Raw genomic sequence first — 16639 nt, forward strand, 5'->3', positions numbered from 1 at the left:
CAAATCAATCATCTATTTTACATGACTTACAGAATATTCTATCGTTCAAAGAGAAAGGGGTCAATACAAGTTTTTTTAAAGGAAATGAATACTTTTATTCAGCAAGGATGCAGTAAATTGATCAAAAGTGACAGTAGAGACATACGTAAAATGCAACAAAAAATTATTTTTTAAATAAATCCTGTTTTTTGTAAATCAAACAATGCTGAAGTGTCACGGTTGTGTATCATAGTTTCCACAACAATATTAAACCGCACAACCGTTTCAATTTTGACAATAATAAGAAATGTTTCTTGAGCAGCAAATAAGCATATTCGTGATTTCTGAAGGATGTGACACTGAAGATGATGGAAAATGATGCTGAAAATTCAGCTTTGGCATTACAGTTTTAAATATATTTAGATATAAAACTGTTATTTTTAATTGTAATATACATTTTTTTACTGTTGTTTTGATCAAATAAATGCAGCCTTGGTGACCATAAGAGAAAAAAAGTCTTATCAACTTTTGAATAGTATACAAATTAAACCTGAAGAAATGGAACAAATAACAATATGTATGCACTAGGAAAATGCAAATGCATTTATTTATATAGCACATTTCACACATTTCAGGCTTTTAACATCTAAATAAGTTAAGCAATGTTCAACTTTTTTATAGAGGTTATACATGATTCAACTAATTTTTTATAGTCAGTTTAATGTAATTTAAGTTAAAATGACTTAAACATCTAAGTTGACTGTACTTAAAAATTTAAGCAACTTATTTTTCACATTTCACATATTTCATAATGGATAAATAAATGAACATTTTAAAATCATATCACAATATACAAATTTACTAAAACTGCTAAGAATGTATCTTAAATGAATGTATCTTAAAAATGATCACTGGATAATTGTAAAGTTGTTTTTGATCATATGTTGCATCAGCATTGCAAATCAGTCAGAACTCGGTTTTTAAAACACAGTGATCCAAACAAGATTGAAAAAAAAAAAAAAACAGTGACACATCAGATGCCACTGTGCTGGCATGAACATGCCACGGACATGTCAGCACAACTACAACATAACTGTCATTCCGTGTCATCCCAACGCCCCACAAAAACACTCTGCAACATGCCACTCTAACCGGCGACTCCTAAAACACAGTTCTGTCATAAACGAGCCTTTATGCTTTCAAACACGGAAAGTAGGAAGGTTGTGTTATGTTTATGTAGGAAGCCGCCTTGACTGGAACCTGTCTTTGTTTATCAAGTCATTGAAGTCAGGGATATGCCTGGTATATGTGCCACTTTCCTAGATTTGCATTCCAGTGACTGGGATGTTTACACTATTCCGTTCAAGTAAGAGTAACCGTATCTGCATCATGGGCATTCTCACCCCGTCTTCAATGTTGTCTAACTATTTGGTCGCTCCAGAAACCGAAGCGCTAAATTTGTGCTCCTGATGACATGGGAGAAGGTCACTGGAGCCCAGAGTCAGATATAAACAGTGAGGGACGAGCAGAGAAGCTTGTAGGCCATATTTTTACTCGCAGATAAAGCCTGGGACGGGGCTCAACTTTCCTTAACGTCCCAACTGGAATCCAGACATGGAAGACAAACAAAATTAGGACCATTACCGACATAGTTTCCGCAGAGAACATTTGAACGCGGTCCCATCCCTGCCCCACCTTTTCCAATGGATGTCATATACAAGTAATGATCACAAATGTTTGAATTGAAAAGCGTTGCGATTTCCATGCATTCATCTATGGAATGATCGCCGTTAACGCCTGAGAATGAAAAATATGCACGTCTTTGAAATCTATATTTCGAATTCCAAAGACTAATATTAGGTCCACAAACTGCAGAGAAAAGGTATTTAAAGGATGCTATTCTGAGAAGCATTCCTGGATGTTCGTGGCATTGAGGCATCAGTGTAGGTCTGTGGGTGACAACCAAATGGAATTCAACAGGAACACACACCCTGTTATGTGAAAAAAAACAAAACAAAAAAAAACAGAATAGATATCCAGTCTTGATCTTGACTGACGCAATTCATAGGGAGGTCATAGGTGATCCATTTTTAGCAGTTATAGGCCTACACGACATGAAACTGCAGAGGTGCTTTTTTCCATGATGTCTCTTGAAGGGCAATGCAGCATATTATGAGGTTTAATGGGTTTGTCAGCTGTTCTATGATGCTCTTGTCGAGAGGTGTTTCCACCAGCTTCCCACATGGACACCCGCCATGATGGTGCACTTAGAAAGTGATGTATCGTTAACGGCTTGTCTGGTCTATTTAAATGACCCATGAGAGGCCGCAGTCGTACTGCCACAGTTTAAGATGATGATTGATAGTTTTCCTTGTGAGGTTGATACTGTTGTGGAATACATGCTAATTGGGCACATAATGACTTATGGAAACAATCTATCCCTGAATGAGCTAAAAGCAATAAGGTTAAAGGGTAAGATCACCCAAAAATTCAATTTCTCCCTCGTGTCGTTCTAAACCGTTAAGACATTCGTTCATCTTCGGAACACAAATGAATGTTTTTTGATGAAATCAGAGAGCTTTCTGAACCATCCATAGACTGCAATGCAACAACCACTTTCAAGGCCCAGAAAGGTAGTAAAGACATCATTAAAATAGTCCATGTGACTACAGTGATTCAACCTTAATGTTATGAAGCGACGATAAAACGTTTTGTGCGGAAACCCCCTCAAAAATAACGACTTTATTCAACAATCTCTTCTCTCCCACGTCATTGTCCTACGCTGTTGACATAGTAAACAGTGTAGCGCTTCTGCACCAGAGCGCCGCCTCACTATTGGACGACGGTGGTCATGTGAGCCCTACGACACATGCATGTGATGCTGAAGCAGGAGCTGGCCAATAGTGAGGCGGCGTTCTGACAGAAAGCTCTCGGATTTCATCAAAAATATCTTCATTTGTGTTCTGAAGATGAATGAAGGTCTTACGGGTTTGGAACAACACAAGGATGAGAAATTAACGACAGAAATTTCATTTTAAATGAACCCTTTAATATTTCTGATGTTTTAGTGAAAGGAATTAGACCCTAGTTTTAATTATATTGTTTTTCCATAGTACATATACTACCATTTTTTTTTTTTTACTTTTAAAAAAAAAGAAATTAATATTTTCATTCAGCAAGGATGCTTTAAATGAATGAAAAATTGACATTTTAGACAGGTTTCTATTTCAAATAAATGTTCTTTTTGAACAATCATCAAAAAATCCTGAAAATGCTACACTGAAATGCTTTCAACACTGTCAATAAGAAATGTTTCTTGAGCGCCAAATCAGCACATCAGAATGATTTCTGAAGGATCATGTGATGCTGTAGACTGGACTAATGATGCTGAAAAATTCAGCTCTGCCAATAAATTACATTTTAAAATATATTAACATAAGAGTTAATAAAAGTTATTTTAAATATAAAATATTATAATATTTTAATAATTTTGATCAAGTAAATGCAGCCTTGGTGAGCATGAGATCTTACTGACCCCAAACATTTGAATGGTAGGCTATAGTGTAGATGAAATGTTGTGTTGACCCCAACAGTATCATAAAAGTGGTATAGTTTTGTAAATGAATCCAAAAATTGGAGAAGGTTTCCTGCTTGGCACTGCACTGTTAGTTTTCTAGAGCTTCATTTAGAAATGAGAAAATATGTAGATCGCAAAAAGAATCACTTCTTCCATTCTGAGGCGTTGAGAATTGAGAGTCGAATTTGAAGGGCAGTTGACTCCATTAAAAGGCCAAAGAAAAAAGAGCCAACAGCTAGTATTGGAAATTTTGATTCATCTCAGCGTATCATTTGATTCTGTTTACCAAAAACACGTTCAACATTTAGATATGCAAATAAAATAAAATGGCACCAATAAAAAGAACTAGCTGATCAACGTAAAACATATCGGTAACACCGATGGCAAATGCTTCCTTGCAGAGACTTTTTCAGCTGACATGGACTTCAAAGTTCTCTATAAAGAGTGGATCTATATTCCATTATTATAGAAACTGTCAAAATATCTTTGACAATATCAATCATAATAGTATAGATTATATTGCAGTATTTACTGTAAGATCTCAATACCTTCCATTTTTTAAAGAATCAGAATATGAGTCTGGAATTGACTGAAAGAGTTCTCTTTTTTTAACAAGTGTGTTGTTTGGCATTTGAAAAACATATTATAATCAAACAATGTGTTTTACTTTTACTTTGGGTCAGGTGGACCCAAAGTTGATGCTTTTACAATAATATCTGCATACAGGGGTTTTGTTAGATCAGAGGACACATTTAAAAAAGTTCAAAATGTCTTATTTTTACACATACATTCTTCTCAGGGACCCCAAACAGTATAACAGTCAATCATAACAGATTATGAAGGTTAAATTGGTCAGCCTCTCAGGTAGACTGAATCCACCAAATCGTTTTAATGTGGTATTCTTCTTTCCGCTCCTACAGTGAGGCAGATTTGTTTGTGGTCTCTTGGAGAGAGGCATTTACTAACAGTGAGTAGCGTGCCACGGAGGGGTGAGGCAGTCATGGTGCTCCGAGAGCCAGGATCATTCCTGTGACTAAACATGACACCACTTGCACTAAGACATCGACAGCTGCACACGCACATGCTTTCCATTCTGTTTGTTGTAGAGGATTATAACCTGATAAAAGAGACCAGTGACTATCGTATTGTAAGGCCCTGTCCACTACTGTTTCTTTCTGACCGAGAGCCCTAAAGACAGTAAAAACACAGGTACCGGTCAGTGTTATTTTAGTATTATTTATAGTGTTTATTCATAATTTGAATTAGCATTTTTGTAATATTGTCGTTATGTGCTATAAACATTTTATGTGCTTTTGTCATTCTATTTAACTTTACTTTTATTTCCATTTAAGTTTAAGTAATTTTAGTACTTCAACGTATACTTATTTTATTTCAGTTTTTCACCAAGTCAACTTTTTTTTTTTTTTTTTTGATTTTTAAAGGTTTTTATCTAATATTTATATCTTCGTTTGGCTTTATTTGAATTAAACATATATTTAGTTTTAGCTAACGATAAAAACACTGGTACCATGTTTACTGAAAACTCAATTAAAGACTCAATTAAATCTAGCGGAACTGTAGTAACTGGTAGTCCATCAATTATTGTGTAAGCTGTTTGATATTCTTGTTTTAACTTCAATTTTTTATGACCACAATAAAAAATACATGACAGTTCCATAACAAATATAATCGTATACGATTTATGTTTTGCTTCTCCATTTAATTTGTTTTAAGGATGTTTAGATTTTTTTTTTTTTTTTTTTTTTTTTGGAGAATATTATGCAAATAATTTTTTTGAAGTGTAAAAAAACTGATAAAAAGGTTTACAGATTTACAAATGTTTTGACTAAGGGGCAGACAAAGTGCACTCTTAAAATATTTTTTTTTCTTCTTTTTTTTTTTGCAGCAATGCCATAGAAGAGCCATTTTGGGTTCCTCAAAGAAGTTGTTAAAAGAACGATTTTTTTTATCTTGTGAAGAACATTTTCATAATCTAAAGAACATTTATTCCAAAGAACCTTTTGTGGAATGTAAAGGGAATCCCATGGATGTTGAAGGTTCTTCATAGAACCATAAATGCCAATAAAGAGTGTGACCCCAGAAGTATTTGGACACAATCATTTTTAATCACGTAAAAATGTTATTGCATAACAAAGTGTTGCAACATCAATATAGCATCTGCAAACGTGATTCTACACTTTTTTTTACACTTCACTTGTATGTCCTTCTGTATATCTAATGCAATATCTAATGTATATCTAATGCAATGCAATCATACATTTCTAAGTGCGTCTTAAACACATTCTGGGGCCGCATTTGATAAGGCATGCTTAGAAGTCCAACAGAGGTGCTTGAAAAGAGAGAGTCCCTGACAAACAGCCCTGATGAGACTTGAACCTGTTGCTAGGCCAGCTCAGCGCTGCATGCGGTCCAGAGGATCCAAGCATCTGTTCCAGTCGCTACTCCCTCTCCTAACAGCAATAACAGAGCTCATAATATCTTTCTAGGGTTTGAGAGCCAAATATGAGCGAAGAGTGAGCATTCCATGGCTAATGCAGCCACGTTCTGGGCATTTCTTCACAAGAAGCCAATTCCCCCTCTCTCCTCCTCCCTTTCTGCCAGCTGTCCTGCAATGTGCTGCTGCTTGTCAGTGAAGAGAAGTAGCGCACTGTTTTCAGTGACAGGGCAGCACACCATGTCGCCTTACACCTAAGACCCACTCAAACAGACTGATATCATCTGTCTGGTTGAGGATCTACTCAATCCCCCGTGATAAACCTTTGTTTCTAGCGTGCTTACCGGTAGTCAGGGACACTTGAACTTGAAACGGATCATAGTGACTTCAAGTAGTTGAAGTCATATTATGAAAAAGATTGATTGCATGGTGATTGGTACCTTGTATAAGAGTTTTAAAACTTAGAAATGGCGAATAAAATGGCAATCAATCAGCCAATTCACAAAGAGACACAAAAGCAGCACAGGTAGCTGCACAGACCCAAATAATAAAAATGGTTACAAAAAACACCCCCCCAAAAAGTTGCTGTTTGGATTTTAAGAGTCTATGATTGGATCGTTATTGCAGAGATATGATTGGATTGCGTTATTACTTTTCATTTCTTAAACAACCATGTAGGAAGACACATCATTGCCTTATTCCAGGATGACAAAGCCAAGATTCATCAGGCTCAAATTGCTCAAAAAATCAGGTTGAAGCATGAAGTGAAAATTAAATTCTTCATGCTTCAAGTGAAAAATGGTTGAAGCATGAAGAATCATTATCACACATGAATTGGCACCTCTGAGTCCAGACCTTTTGGTCAAGATCTTGTATTGACAATGCAAGAGTCAAGCACTCTGTAAAGTCTCCTCCAGCACATCCCAAAGACTTTCAATGAATTCGAGGTCTTGACTCAGAGGTGCCAATTCATGTGTGAAAATTAAATTCTTCATGCTCACTCCCAACCATTCTTTCATAATTTGAGCCTGATGAATCCTGACATTGTCATCCTGGAATATGGCCATGATGTGTCTTCATACATGGTTGTTTAAGAAATGAAAAGCTACACACTCCATCAGTTATGGATAATATTAAACATATAACATGCTAGAAACATAATAATCACTGCAATAATGATCCAATCATGGACTCTTAACCATTTGCCTATTTAAATCCAAACAGCGACTTTTATTTTTTTGGTTGGGCAGTGTGGTTACAATACTGTTTATAAAGTGTTTAAAACTTTTGGTAAATACAGTTTACTTTTCTTACACGAACGCATCGCTTTGCTTCAGAAAGCCTTTATTAAGGTGCGTGGAGCACTTTTATCATGGATGGGTGCACTTTGATGGACTTCAAAACATCACCATTCACTGCCATTATAAAGCTTGGAAGAGCAGGACTTTTTTTTTTTATACAACTCCGATTGTATTTGTCTGAAAGAAGAATGTCATGTACACCTAGGATGGCTTGAGGGTGAGTAAATCATGGGGTAATTTTCCTTTTTGGGTGAACTATCCCTTTAAGCTAGATTTTGACATTTTCTGCAAAATATGCGAGTTTTTTGCCCATGTTCTTTCACAATGCTAAGATACTGCATGTGGTTGCCAAATATTGTCCACAAGCTGGCAAAGTTTACTTTAAACGACAAAGAAATGTTAGTTTGTGAAATGTCATGTGGTGTGACTAACCAAAAATGTAATGACATTTATGAAGTGTTAGTTATGGTTATTGATACAAAAATAAATTCTTAAAAAATACATTTAAAAACAAATGTTTAAAAATAATGATTAAGATCATATTCAAGGTATATATATATATATATATATATATATATATATATATATATATAAATTATATTAATTAAAATGATATTAATACTGGATGGTGCACACATATTTAAAGTCATTACACTGAAACTTTCTTATTAATTAATTGATAATTGTGTTGTTTTTCAAAACCATATATATATATATATATATATATATATATATATATATATATATATATATATATATATATATACATTTTTTTGTCATGGACACCCCTCTTTGTGATACACCTTTCGAACAAGACAACTGTGTTATAACATTGGTAACCTGACCTTTACTAAAAATGCTGAGAAAGTGCTTTCCTCTTCAGGAAGAGTTCCTGGGTGGTGTGTGTGTCTTGTGTGTGCTCATGGTAAACCCTGAGTTGTGGGGACAAAAAATAAATAAAAATAGGCACCCATGAGGAAACCAGCTTCTAAATCATACTAAATGTTTTTGGAAAATGTAAAAATGCTGAAAGTCTTCTGTGAGGGTTCTGTTTAGGGGTAGGTCTAGGCTTAGGGGACAACATACAGTTTGTACAGTGTAAAACTCATTATCTCCCCATAAAACATGAAAAGCCAAAGTGTGTGTGCGTTTGTGTGTGTGTGTGTGTGTGGTTGGTTGCATGGACCTGTCACCCTGCCATCCTCCATTTCTGCTGACAGTAGGCTGAGAGAAGGTCCGGGGTGAATGACTCCCCTGCAGCCAGGACAGCCACAGAGGCCCCATTGTGCTCCTCAACCATCAGTGATCATCCATCACATTTTAACCTGACAGCCAACTGCACAGCCTCCTAATCCTGCCAAGGATGGAGGCTTGGGTTACCATGACGAGAGCACCACGGGGCTTCCAGCTTCGGACCTGTGCTGGACAAGGGCAGAAAGTACCTTTAAGTTCTGAAACAGGTCTCCACTTCTACATTCACAATTTAAAGATCTGTAAGGTCACGGTCAAGTTTTTGAGGGATTCGTTCATCAGTGACATTGTAGAAGTGTTCAGCATACTGTCACTCAAGGAAAATATCATAGTGAAAAACCCCCTTCACCATGTAACTACATGAACCTCGAATAGCTGTGGTGTGTCAGTAACCGTAAATAAGCCTGTGGATTCATTAGGGAACATAGCGGAAGCTCTTCCGAATTAGCATGTGAGCTATGAGCCCAGACAAGCACATCAGGGATTTCCAGCATCCGGAGAGCCTACCTCACTTTTTGGGGTCAGGGACAAGAAAGGTCTACCTTACCGAACCAATGCCAGACATTACAGGACAGGTAAACGTATAGAGACACAGTAGATACCACAAAGATTTTAAGAAAAACATGCAGCAAAAAAACAAAATAATTCATTTGTTAATAGGACAAAGATTGCAAACATGATCATTTTAAATATTCAATATATTAATGTATTTATTTATTATATTTTATTCTATATTAAAATAATATTTATTATTATTATTATTATTAACAACACCAAAATATTAGTTAATTGAACAAAGCTTAAGAAGATCATTTTACATTTTTTTTATATTTATTATTTCTATATTATTTTAAGAATATTAAAATGCAGTATTTATTATTAACAGCAAAATATAATAAAATGTAGAAGATTATACATTTATTTATTAATATATGTATTATTATTATTATTATTATTATATATTCTTAACACTATTATTATTATAATATTAAAATGCATGTATTATTATTATTATCAAAAATGATTGCTGATTGGACAAAGATTGAGAAAATGGAACTTTCTGGAAACTGTAAATTCATCGGTTTTAGTTTAAGTATAAACAGAGATTTTAGTTATATATACAGTCATATTGGTTGTATATATATATGACCAATATAAATATATATAACTGATGTAATATTGTTGTATGTTTTTTGTTTGTATATAATATATTCCACTTATTATTCTAAATTATTTTACAATATTATTTATTATATTTTTATTATATTTACAGTTATATTAATTGCATGTATAGTCTCTGAAACAGCAGAGAGTATAAAAATAAAACCAGAGGATTTTTTTTAAGTTTCCCAATAATCTTTTAGCCATTTAGCTTCTTTTTTCAAACAGACACCCTCAATAATGAATCGCTCCAGCCGAGCTACAGAAACAATGAACTGCTAATAATACATTCTTCTGCTTTAGAAGAGAAGGTGATATTGTCTGACAAGAATTTAGATCAGTTAATTAAGGAGCCATAGTGGATCTTTCATATCTGCTGCAGTCTGTTTGATTTCCACAGCACCCAGATCATGTTCCTGCACTTTCAACAGCGGCCTGACGCCGTTCTTGAAGCAAACCGGTCCCAAATCCCCAGAAGATTGGGGAATGAAAAGAGATGTAAAGTTTAGATGTGTGGCAACAGCTAAACGCAGGGTCAGGTTTCTCAGAGCCCTGGCTATATTTAACCTACTGATCTAACACCAGGCAGAGAGTTTAAATGCCACCACTGCAGTTGGTGTGGAGCAGTTGTCGTCCACAGATCTTCTTCAGCACGAGCTCAGCTCCGAGGGTTACACCCACACACGCTTGCAAGGACCGTAAAGGACCTATAACGCTTTCAGAGAAGACACAGCAGAGCCGGTGGACTCTAATTCCAGCGAGACATGGAGCTTTTCGAGACCAACCCCTACTTCTTCGCAGACCAGCGTTTTTACGAAGGCGGCGATAACTTCTTCCAATCCAGGCTGACCGGAGGCTTCGACCAAGCAGGATATCAGGATAGAAGCTCCATGATGGGCTTGTGTGGAGACGGAAGGATGCTGTCCAACGGAGTGGGACTGGAGGACAAACCGTCTCCATCATCTAGCCTCGGTTTGTCCATGTCTCCTCATCAGGAGCAGCAGCACTGTCCGGGTCAGTGTCTGCCTTGGGCCTGCAAGGTGTGCAAGCGCAAGTCGGTGACTATGGATCGACGGAAAGCCGCCACTTTGAGGGAGAAGAGGAGGTTGAAGAAAGTCAACGAGGCCTTTGAGGCTCTTAAAAGAAGCACGCTTATGAATCCCAACCAGAGGCTGCCTAAGGTGGAAATCCTGCGCAGCGCCATCCAGTACATCGAGAGACTGCAAGCGTTGGTCAGCTCCCTCAACCAGCAGGAACATGAGCAGGGAAACCTGCATTATAGAGCCGCAGCTCCTCAAGGGGTGAGTGAAGCTTGGGGGAACAGGGGCAGGTGTACGCTGGGATTTATCAATGACTTAGATGTTGTCAAACAGGACTGTACTTCCAAAACCTGCACTTTCTTTTTTTTTCTCCAAGCAAAAGTTATTGGAAAGCACTTCACATTAATAAAGTGGGCACTCTTTGTGGGTATTTGATTACCTATTTCTATTACAATACCCATTTCATTTCTTTTCATTCATTAATTGTGAATATTTGAAGATGATGATAAAGCTGCCTGCAATGCAAAAAAGTTACATTTTTTATTTAAATTGTATTTTAAAATGAGGGCTAAATGCAGCCTTAAATGCAGCATGCATTGCAAAAAAGAAATATATTTTTTTTTATTTAAATAAAAATAAAGATAAATGAATACAATTTTAAATTGGAGACTAAATGAAGCCTAGAATGCAGCATGCATTCCAAAAAAAAAAAAAAAAAGAAGAAGAAAAAAAAGGAGCAATTAAAATAAAAGTTAAAAATGAAATTTTGTTTAAATTTAATTAAAAAAATGTTTTAAATGAATTTTATGTCAATTAAATAGTACAGAAATCAAGTCAGTTTGCATGTTTCAACTTTTAAACACACGAAAACGCCAATATAAAATGTTTAATCAAATGTGTAAAAGACGATAATAGGTTGCCGAGAGCAGTGCTTGTTTCTGACGGTCGCGAGGGTGTTGGGGGGGTCCAGTGGTCGGGTGGGGTAGCTGGCGATGTGACTGACAGTAGTGTGTGTGTGTGTGTTTGTGTGTAACAGGTGTCGTCCTCCAGCGAGCAGGGCTCTGGCAGCACCTGCTCTAGCAGTCCAGAGTGGAGCAGCGCATCGGAGCACTGCGTCCCCGTCTACAGCTCCACCCACGAGGGTAAGACCACCGCACCTACGCACACTGACTAACCCGATGACAAATATGAAGGATCAAAATAATGCATCAAGGAATTTTTGAATTTTACATTAAAATGTGAGGTTTGAACGACTTGCCTGGCAAACATGTGACAGTGACATTTTCCTCAGATCTCCTGAATGACGACTCCCCAGAGCAGACCAACCTGAGGTCTCTGACCTCTATTGTGGACAGCATTACAGGAACAGAGGTGACTCCCGTGCCCTATTCAGTGGACATAAGCAAATAAATGAGGGGGGTGACCCTACCGTTACGTTCAGACCACCTTTCAACGACCATAACAGCACTATCTATGACACCCAAGGTGAACGAAGAACCCTTTTAAAGTCATAAAAGCCTTGGGGGCTTAATTTCCAGACAAATCTTGAGGTACATATGATTATATTTCCAAATGTTTCTTATCTCTGTGGGAATAAGAACTAATTTCAGATCAGCCTAATTCCTGCTGAAACTTAAGACAGTCAGGCTGGGCAAATCATATTTTCATAATTTGTCCTTTTTTTCTCCTCTTGATTCCTTTATTTTTTCACTCTGTTTGTGTGTGCTTTATGCTTACCAACAAAAAAGAAACATTTGTGGGTCCAATGTTTTACATCTGGTTTTGACCAATTTCTGCTTAATTTAAACTAGTTCCGAATGCCAGTTATGTAAATATGTTCCTATTTTCTACAGAGTGGTTTTGTTATTTTATTTTGTATTTTTTCCTGTGTGTTTTGAATAACTTATTTGGACTTTTATAATAAAGATTGTTGTGTATTTGTATATATTCATTTCTAATCCCATTATCCGTCCTCTAAAAAAAACTATTTCCTTCTTTCTTTTGCTGATTCGATTATCAAATTTATAAAACAAAATTAAGTACTTTCCCAGCATTCCAATTCATCGCTAAAATATGCTTTAGTTTAGGCTTGTGTGCAAAAAACAAAACCAACCCAAAAATCCAAGAAATGATTTATAATACATAAGGTAAATATTTATTTTATATATTCATATATAATTATTTATTTGTGACAGATTTTTACATTTAAGGTGAAAAAAGAAAAAGAAAAACTCAAACAGTATCTGACACGTACTAAACAAACAAACATCACATTAAAAGAAAAAATTCTCACTTGTTCAACCACATGCTTTATGTGGAATCTGCATCTATTCTATACAGAATTATATACATAAATCATCTATTTACACACACATTAAACCTTACATGCACACAAAAGAGAAAGAGTTTGTGAGAGAGAGAGAGAGAGAGAGAGAGAGAGAGAGAGACCTGCACCTGTTTTACAGTTCACATTACTGTCAAGAGCTACAGAAACAAATTAGCGTAAAAATGACCATCACAGGAGAACACGCTGCAAAGCAAGAGGCTTCAGTTAGCTACTCCACCACTGTCACATCAGGGAAACGTCTCGGCATTGTACTAACGCTTGGTCCTCGTCAAGGCATTTTTTTTAGCAAGCCACTAAAGGATCAAATCGATATTCAGCGAGCGTGCTGAACATTAAAGAGGCATTATAAATGAAACAGAAACAAATAAAACTGGCTGTGAGAGGCTAGGCACAATTGGCAGACCGAGGCTTAAAAAAAGAGCAGCACACCACAGGATTTCAAGTTCAAGTGTTTGCGTGGTGATATATTCCTTTAGATCTGTGGTAATGACGATTGAGAGTGAGAAAGAGAGGCAATAGATGCTACAGTGATTGTCAAGTTTAGTGGCATGCATGCTCCACCGGACGCCCCGATGCCAACAGTGACCCACACAGCGCAAACAAGATCATTCATTCATTTCAAAGGATATTAAGAATGATGATTATGATGTTGTTGTTTTTTGCGTATAAAATGAAAAAACAGTCACTTATATTAATACTTTTTTTTAATAGAGAGCACTTCTTAAAGTAAGAACATGATTTGTCAGCATTGTGTAACACTTAAAATACACATACACACGTTTTCACACACAGTACAGTAGCTGCCACAATAGCACGATACATCCTGTGAATTATACAGAAAATATTGTCTTAAAAAAAAGAAGAAAAGCCCAACGCGCTCATAGCTTGTTTGGTAGGTATGTTGCTCAAGAATCATTTGCTCCCATAGTGTTTAAATTTCAAGTGGCGGCACCAAAAGAGATCATATGTTCATTTGCAGGTCCTACGTGCTGGAAATCTTTTTTTTTTCCTTTTTTTTTTTTTTTTCTCCTGATGCTAAGTGAACTGAAGTCAATTGCTTTCCCTGATGCTTGACAATATTTAGCATCATGGCTTCATACGATCTCGGTGTCCTGGAAGTGCGTGGACCGAACTCTACGTGGATAAGCACTGCTGATGTGAACACAAACGCACGTTTCTTCAGTCAACACCGACTACAAGTGTAACACCCTCTCTAGCAGACGGAGCTGTCTAACCGACAGGAAACAGTCACAACTGAGACTTTAAAACTCATATAATAATGATATATTCATCTCGATATACAAGTCTGATATATATTTCCATAAAAAACATAATCGCATAATTTTCTGTTTTTCATATATACATAGACATTGATTAATAATTTGCATAACCAAAGGGAAGAAAGCCTTATACAGTAAAATGCCAATGGCACACCCAAAGGAGCAGACTAGCACTGACAGACTACAGGGCCAAGTACACCAGTTAAGTACGACCACCACAAAGACTATATAACCGGGATTACTGGGAAACAACTGATATGACGAGATTTCTCCTTTGCGGCTGCAATGCGTTCCACGCGCTGAAGAGTTCAAAATTCGTCTTTCTGTCCCCCTCTATTGCACGGTGTCCAAGAAAGCTCTGGTGTGGTTCAGGACAGGGGAGGGGCGGAGGTTAACCCTTCCCTCATCTTTTCAAGGTGTCCCCAGATTTTGGCATATTTCATTGTCGAAAGGCCGCAAGCATGTGTCCGTACAGGTAGTGGGAATGCACTGGCAGGGAAATGAGAGGATAGAAATCACAAGAAATCATCAAAATCATATTTACGAGGTCTTAAAAACAATTTGTTCCGGGTTCGGGCATGTCAGGGCATAAAAAAGCAGTCAGTGTACCTACAAATGATCATATCAATGGCAAGTAAATAGAAGTTATTTTATGGAAGAATTCACGCAAAAATAATCAACTTAGCATTTAGCTTTTGTGTGTTCCATTGTAAGGGGTTATACACACAGAATGCATGCATTTATAAGTGTGAGATGGAGGGCAGTGGAATAAAAAAAAGAAAGGCGTTTTTAAAAATGTGGGCTTTTAACTTGAGTGCCACATTTTCAGAATGCTGTGTCATTTGGAAGACACAAACAATACAAGACCTAAGTCTAAGGTCTTGTATTGTTTGTTGCGTCTTCTACTTCTGACTTAAGTTAACAACTTAACTTGAGAGCCAGATTTTTATGTGCGCATTGGCAGATACTACAAAAGATGCAAATGCAACAGTCAAATTGTCAATGTGTGTATGTTTACATAGAAACACAATAGTTAAGCAGTGCAGTGGAATGCAAAAATGCATTTTTTAGTGTCGGACTAAAAATGCAAGATGCCAGGCAGTGGAATGAAAAAAAAAGCAAGGTCTGCTCTTTTAAAGGTTGAAACTCTTTTAACTTAAGTGCTGCATTTTAGAACGGCTTGCTATGAGCGAGACAGTGCTAAAGATGTGAGACGCGAGCGCAATTGTCAAACATGTCTGTCTAGAGCAGGTTAACATTGAAAAACAATGGAAATGCAAAAATGTGTTCTGTGTGAACGGCCCCTTACTCTAACTGCAACATCTGCTTTGAAATAGTTTTCCAACATTACGCTACAAGTTCTGACAATTGAGCTTAACTTGTATCAAACCCAGAACAACACTTTACCAATATCAGTGCAATAATTATAAAATGTGACACATTTTAATACATCATAACACAAATTAAATACTTGATTAAATCATGTAAAGACAGAAAATGTAATTAGTTTAGATGTTCATATAATCCATGAGACTGAATTAATATAAATGAATTAATATTAATATAAAAAAAAGCCAAGCAACAATTCTGAGCATCATTACCTAACCAGATGCGACGTGATGCTGCAGCATGCGATAAAAGGTTTCTTTTCCATGTTAATCAGGGCTTTTATCCTATCCAGCTGCAACGGCGATACTCGCATTCTATTTTAGAAACGGTTTCTATTTTTCTGAGACGTTGCAGCTAGAACAACAACATACAAAGTATGACAATGATAATCTCAGCTACTGATTATGTGCTTTATTTAATGTTAAAAGAATTTAATGTGAGTTTGTGAATATCATTTTGCATGACCTTTATAGCCATACTGAAAGTGACAAAGGATAATTCACCTCAGATCTTGTTTTTTTTTTTTTTTTTTTACAGGAAACAAGAACGTTCAAACTTTGAACTCAATGCAAACAAACACGTGTATTCTATGACAAAGATAGTATCGGTCACTCAGTATGTGTTTTTTAACTATGTTAAAATGGTGTAATATTTATGAATTTGATAATGTACTTATTCAATTTGTTGTGAGTGCAGTTCACTCTTCTGATTGGCTGTGATTTTTGACTGATTTCTCGTAGTCGCGTCACGTCTGGTGTGGACAGACTGCTTGACGCAGGAATCGTATCGCGTCTGGTTAGGAGATGGTGTTAAACATCTCTTACTGAGCCATCAGAGCTTATAGACGAGAGGCTGAAGT

General features: G+C 36.5%; 2 protein-coding genes across 13 annotated transcripts in view; one reads left to right on the top strand and one right to left on the bottom strand.

Moving 5' to 3' along the window:
- Window positions 1-10337: 10337 nt before the first annotated feature.
- On the top strand, window positions 10338-12727 carry myog (myogenin). 2 transcript variants are annotated; one of them, XR_014604241.1, is made up of 4 exons: window positions 10338-11025; window positions 11801-11906; window positions 12056-12314; window positions 12513-12727. XR_014604241.1 is itself a non-coding variant. In XM_084100308.1 (3 exons), the coding sequence occupies exons 1-3, from the start codon at window positions 10489-10491 to the stop codon at window positions 12172-12174; spliced, it is 762 nt and encodes a 253-aa protein (XP_083956434.1). In that variant the 5' UTR covers window positions 10338-10488; the 3' UTR covers window positions 12175-12727. The 2 variants fall into 2 exon arrangements, 1 of the variants encoding a protein (XP_083956434.1); XM_084100308.1 differs by having other exon boundaries at window positions 12056-12727.
- A 166-nt stretch (window positions 12728-12893) lies between these two features.
- ppfia4 (PTPRF interacting protein alpha 4) overlaps window positions 12894-16639 on the bottom strand; it is a gene marked incomplete at its 3' end in the record, with an annotated part of 98817 nt that continues 95071 nt past the window's right edge. For all 11 annotated transcript variants that reach the window (XM_084100301.1, XM_084100298.1, XM_084100296.1 and 8 more), the window contains one exon: window positions 12894-14880. Coding sequence is in view for 2 of the 11 variants with exons in the window: in XM_084100292.1 (XP_083956418.1) it covers window positions 14831-14880 (50 nt within the window). The remainder of the gene's footprint in view (window positions 14881-16639) is intronic.

This window comes from Abramis brama, assembly GCF_963993115.1.
Source record: "Abramis brama genome assembly, chromosome: 23".
NCBI classification, from domain to species: domain Eukaryota; kingdom Metazoa; phylum Chordata; class Actinopteri; order Cypriniformes; family Leuciscidae; genus Abramis; species Abramis brama.

Bases quoted from the DNA above. Each gene is read 5' to 3' on its own strand.
- myog (XM_084100308.1), top strand. From the start codon at position 10,489: ATGGAGCTTTTCGAGACCAACCCCTACTTCTTCGCAGACCAGCGTTTT. The intron at 11,026-11,800 runs GTGAGTGAAGCT...TGTGTGTAACAG, and splicing joins GAGCCGCAGCTCCTCAAGGG to GTGTCGTCCTCCAGCGAGCA. The intron at 11,907-12,055 runs GTAAGACCACCG...CATTTTCCTCAG, and splicing joins CTACAGCTCCACCCACGAGG to ATCTCCTGAATGACGACTCC.